This window comes from Atta colombica, unplaced genomic scaffold, assembly GCF_001594045.1.
Source record: "Atta colombica isolate Treedump-2 unplaced genomic scaffold, Acol1.0 scaffold216, whole genome shotgun sequence".
NCBI classification, from domain to species: domain Eukaryota; kingdom Metazoa; phylum Arthropoda; class Insecta; order Hymenoptera; family Formicidae; genus Atta; species Atta colombica.
In genome coordinates, this window is record NW_017259312.1 from 73,266 (window position 1) to 79,411 (window position 6,146).

At 36.7% G+C, this 6,146-nt stretch overlaps 1 protein-coding gene across 5 annotated transcripts in view; it reads left to right on the forward strand.

Moving 5' to 3' along the window:
* LOC108687801 (inactive dipeptidyl peptidase 10) overlaps positions 1 to 6,146 on the forward strand; it is an 80,524-nt gene that overhangs the window by 61,903 nt on the left and 12,475 nt on the right. Inside the window, exon 1 of one of the 5 annotated variants that reach the window (XM_018193764.1) lies at positions 1,017 to 1,228. The exons of the other annotated variants lie outside the window; for them this stretch is intronic. Coding sequence (XP_018049253.1) covers positions 1,204 to 1,228 — 25 coding nt within the window. The 5' untranslated portion in view covers positions 1,017 to 1,203. Of the gene's footprint in view, positions 1 to 1,016; positions 1,229 to 6,146 lie in introns of those variants that run through there. 5 annotated transcript variants of the gene reach the window in all.

Here is a 6,146-nt window from a genome sequence, read left to right on the forward strand (position 1 = left end):
AAACGAGAAAATAATGACTTAACAATCAGCGTATGCTTAGCATCCCTTTAATTTGAATGGACGCATGGTGTGGAAAATCATTACAGCTCCTAAGGAGGAATCACTGCGTTGAAACTACAGTTTCGTAAGTTCAACACACGCCGTTTCCTGGACTTGTTGTTGCATCACGTAGAAATTCTCAGATTTGCGTTTGACTTCCAACGTTGCGGTCCCCGTTTCTCGGAGTGCGGCTGCATCCTAAAACCACTTCGTTCTCATTTGTCATCACGTCGAAACTCTCGCAGAATTATTTCCAACCAGATACACACGCTTAGGAATTAATGCTCATCGTCCGACAATTTTCGGATCTTCCCATCTCGTTTCGTGCACGAAATCGCGCAGTAAAAAGAGCTTTATTGGCAGGGAAAATTTTGCCGTGTTAAAAGCAGTCGGCGTTATCGGCGCGGCTTGCTTACGCTCGATTATCGGCCCTTTTGCACGACTGATCCCGTGACCCCGAGAGGATCGTATGTGAAGCGACCTCTCGCGTACGTGTGTCATGCACATGTGTCACCCCTTTGAACTTCCTGTCCAAGTACGGCAAAAAGAGCAAAATGCCGGGAGAGATAGAGGCGTTCCTTCGCCCTCAAGAAAATCACGTTCACATAGTGTGGCGTGGTTAGTTGGATGCCGACAGTTCTGGAGAACGGACTAACTATCGACAGCGAGGAACGTATAAACCAAAGATCGATTTACGGAATTATGTTCATGGGGACGTTGTGGTATCATCCGCGTATTATCGCTCGATCGTTTTCGCGGAGAACGTATCGATCGTGAGTAACTCCAGTCGTCGACAATCAACTGCGATATTTTGACACGCGGCGTAATGACGTGTGTGCATATGCGCGTGTGTTTACCATTTTAAATGTATACGGATGTATACGTGTAGACGAGACGCAAACATAGAGAAAGAACACAGAGAGGGAGAGTCGAAAGGTGGGCGGTGGATAGGCTGAAATACTTGGCTGAAACGCGCTCAGCAGTCACGCGCTAGCACATCTGTGTCTCTTGAACGGATGAATTAATTATTGGTGTCGGGTGAAACGGTGACTTGTGCCGCACTATTGAGCTCAAAATAAACGACGATGGTGTGCAGTGCCGACAATTGTTCGTGACGAAACAAACGGATTTTTATCTTTACGAACGACAGAGGAAGCAGCAGCCATGACTACCGCCAGTCTCTCGGAAGATAAGCAATCACAGCTTTATCACTTTTACAATTCAAATTTCGGTTGACGATCTAGACGATTCGACGAGCAATTAACTTGAACGTTATGACTACGCTTGCAGTCGTGTCGTAATCGGAACGGATCTCTGCAAAGCAATCGTTTTACGGGGATAAAACGATAGTCTCTCAGATAGTCTCAGATTTAAAAGACAAATATCTGACTATAATGTCGCAAATAACTTCAACAATTAGATTTAAACACACATAAATATGGAGCACTTTTGCTGTGTAAAAGTGACTGTGGGATCTGGCACCGACAGGTGACTCGGATTTTCACGATGTGCCGTGGCCCAATTTTCTCGCTTCTACGATTACGTTCTATAACAACTGCATTGTTGCGCACCAATCGGCTGTCGTGAAATTTGCAACGATCAAATTCTACAATAATTTATTGATTAATTATTAACAACATTCTCGTGATAACACGAAGAATCTCTCAATCGTGGCTCAACGCAGGTTCGTTCGATATAGTGCAATGCTATTTTATATGAAATTGCACAACGGCGTATTCGTATGTACGGATTGGAAACGCGAATCGCGAAAAGGTAGCGACGATGGTATCGTGTGGCATTATTGGAGCTGTAACAATAATAACGCGTTCCATAACTGTGTACTTAGTTATCTCTATGACAAAGCAGCGAATTCGAAACGAGAAAACCACACCATGGCATATTAAATTTTCAGAAACGCCTTATTGTTAATGCGACGCAATTCATTATAGGGATACCGCGCAGCAAATATTGGAAGAAACTTGCAACCGTTTTATCATTGACGATAAATTTTACTGCCATTGTAGTCTATTGTCAGGAAAAAAAGCAATTCTTGTTCGATGGAAATAATATACATTGATATATCGTGTTTAATTTATTTACCATTAGTTCTTTTATATATTTTTATATCACGCTTTATATATTCTTTATAGATATTTTTACAAATGTATTTTTACAAATATATTATTAATATATGTTTACCCTATATTCTATTTTACGGACACAGCCTCAAGAAAGAACATTGCGATTGAAAATCTATCGTTAAAATTTAATAGAAACGAGTAAATTCTGCATTCTTGTTCTTTATACTTCATAAACTGACGAAAATAAACTGAGTGTATGCATCATGCTCGCTAACATTTGCAGTAATGAATGCAATGTGTCGATGTATCCGTACATATGTGAGGACCTTATCTATCATGCCATTGCAGTTCACTACACGCCATAGTGGAATACCTGAAAACCGTCATGTTGGATTACCGTGCGATCACGATAGATATTTCCTTTGAATTAATCTCTATTGTATTTGCGGTTCGCTCGATGTGCATAAGCACAGGCATATTTCGTCGGACAAACTGTCTCGAATACTTGTTGGACGAATCACAGCAAGCTTCATCACAGCAATGATGAAGCATGAATTAATCAACATTATAGTCCATATATAATGTATTATTATCTTTAACAAACGATTTTTTATTTCTCTAACATTCCGATCAAATTTAATTCATTTGATGCTTTTATAGAAAATTATATTTTATAAGAGTAATATATGTGAAAATAGATATTCGTTCAGATAACTTTTGCAAAAAATTTTAATGAACCGACTATCTCGTAATGTTTGGCCACTTGCCAGCTGGCTCTATGAAATAGACACAAGCGATTAAAACGGAAAAAATAAACTTTAAAACAGTTGGAGAAAATATTGAAAGTTTCTTCAGTATATAACTAAAAGCTTTTCTCTGTTGGAACTTAATCGACATAACAAAGATTTTATTCAATCTACATCTTTATACATCTTTATTTCTAGCATATTATACAAGAATGGCATTATACAGGAGTCATGTAAAGACGCGTATTTACGCGACAGAATGGTAGAATATTTAAAAGAGATGATATCACATCACGTCTGGATTGCTTTCTACTTTTCCATAAAGTAACGCGTGACATAAACGATGCTGACTGTCCGCAGCAAATAGGTCTTTTAATTAAACATTCACATTTAAAAAGATTAATTTTCTTTAACTACGTTCATATAAAATTAATATATTAAATTTAAAAAAAAAAAGATAAATAAATAGATAAATATGCAAAAGACGAAGATAAAGACTATTAAATTTCGAACGAAATTTTACTGATACCAAAGTCTTTTCTTTATTAAATATCCGTTCTACAGACAATTACAAAAAAATTTTGAAAATTTATCTGATTTTAATTATAAATTTTTTTATCGCAAAATTTTTCAATCTTTTCAATCAAATATTATCAACTGAGAGAAGGATAAATAAACAAAGCCAATAAATATTTATTATATTATACGCGATCGTATATTATTTAATTTGATGTAGAAGTCGTTTCCCATAAACTTTTTTTAAATAGAAAAAGACAAAGATGATTAAGCAAATGCTCAGCAAAAAAATAAAAAAGAAATCAGAAACCAGCATAAATATCGTCCAAAACTATCTCAATTTTCTCCTACGCTTGAAATACAATTATTACACGTAAGCACGCAATAATTTTGCATATAGCAAATATATTGCATATTTTTGCTACATAAAAAAGTCTAAAAAAAAAAATATTAATACATTTATAAGTACAGCGAGCAATTTATAATGTTCTGATTTCGCATCGCAGAATAAATAGTAATTGAAGTATGAAACGCACCGGTGATAAAAATTGAATGTTCTATCTCACAGTTCGCGTTATTGCTGTATAAAGCAGCGTGAATCTTTGCGAAATAATGTCTGCATCGTGCAACACTTGGCAATGTAGATATCAGCTCGCGAAGTCCGATGCTGTCGCGTTTCGCGGGGTGAATTTATGGTCACTCTATATATCTCGTACACGTACACGCGACGTGATGCGTTTTGAATTCAAAGCGGTGGCAAATCGATCGGCAGGAGAGAAGGAAGAAGCGAGTCGGGTGTCGAGAAAAGAAATAGCGAATCGTTTGAACGAGACATCGGCGATTATTTATCTGGATAAACAGGTCGGGTCGTTCAAAAGCGATTATCGCGCGGCATAACGTTGGCCAATCGGCGTGGCGGTTGATCATTTGTCTAGTTCGGAGTAACATTATTATCCGAGGCGATATCCGAGATAAAATGAAGATTATTTCGAAGGGATAAATTGTTTAAACTATATCCCAGGCCGGAATTTCTCCTATCGTTAATAGGCGCGCAGTCAAGTGAAAAAGAGAGAACGAGAGAGACGATACTACCTTACGTTTATTTTCCAAACGCGAAGCAATCAGTTATTGCGAGCAATAAGGTGTAGTTATGACATTTGTGTCGTAACCGTCTCATTGCATCATAAATTTTACAAACATAAATACAACTGAAAAGGAAAAATATATCACGCGATGCATAGACACACTAATTTTTTTAAATTAAGTGATTGTTTGCTGCAAGAATTGATTAGGAAAACTACTCCAACATGTAATTTAATTATTCGGTGAATCACGTGTTTGTCGATGAATCTCTTGTCGTTCTTCTTCAGAGACAACATTTAACTGATCACCGAATGCATTGAAGATAAATCGTAATTTCTCTCGCGGTTTCCTAAAGTGAAAGCAAATTCGCGTACGAGGCTGTTCTAATAGGTACATAACGATCCACACATAACTCACACCTTGTGCGAAATTCGGTGCGACTCGTCTGTATTACATGACCTGCACGTATTATCTGGTATGGTGTCGGTGGTCAGGAGGACTATACAGACACCGGACATAATCCGTATGCAATATGCACAACAGACTCGGTGACATTCTGTGCAAGAGCGACCGAAAACCGCGGTATTCTTGATGGCAGCGCGATCGAACATCGCGACCCCAAAAACGCTTTTACGATCTACGAGAATAAAATCCGTTCTAGCAAATGGGCAATTTCACTGAGAAGAGAGAAATGATTTTGTTATAGGAACAAATCAAGAGAAAGCAAATGTGATATTTGTTAAGAAATCTATTTGTTACGATTGCAAATTAATTTGTCAATGTAACAAACAATCAATAGTATCGCTAGCAAATAAGAGGCTCATATATATATATATATATAAAAAAATCATAGATGGTTGCAAGATCTCAAATTGTAAGAAATTGACCAATTCTAGTTAAATATTCTCCCTGTATTAGATTGTGCTTGGTCGATTTTCTACGACTTAAGATCGGTCATCTACGAGTTCTATGTAAACGAGCCTAAAGTCTATTCAAAAGATAGGTTAGATTCTATATAGTTTGCTTCTGTTACTAATAATTGATTGGTATAGCAGATTAGCAGCAATCAACAACAAAATTTGTTGTCATATATTTACCGATCACCGGTTAAAGATACTGGCTTGTTAAATTAACAAAATTTTTTCTCTCAATGTTGGTACTTTCACAAGAAATATCTCAACTGGGTGAACAACGGGCGCGTTAATTCTTTAACTGATTAACAATAGGTTGTGCAAGAGAAATAATGAATGCTTTCCAATTGTAAAATCACTAGACACTTTCGTGCACATGGCGACACAAGTTATATTCCAATCATTTACTTAATCGTTGACATAGCACTACATATCTGTATTCGGCTCGAAGGCTACTAGTTGGCTATATAAGTTTATGTTTTCTAGAGACAACTATATATATGTTATTAATCGCGGCAACTATAATATATAATAAAGATAATTATAATATATAATAAAGATTGGAGAACGTTGGATGGCCAGCATTTTTTACTTTTTCAATACAGGCAGAAAAAGCCTATACATCTAATCTAACTATATCCAAAACTATACACAGCTTACATATTTATTTTAATTGTCGTACATAATGCTACACTTTATGCATTCCTGTGTACGTTTATATTAAAATGTGTTAAGCAATTAGAAAGGATCCAACAGACAGAACGTCGCAG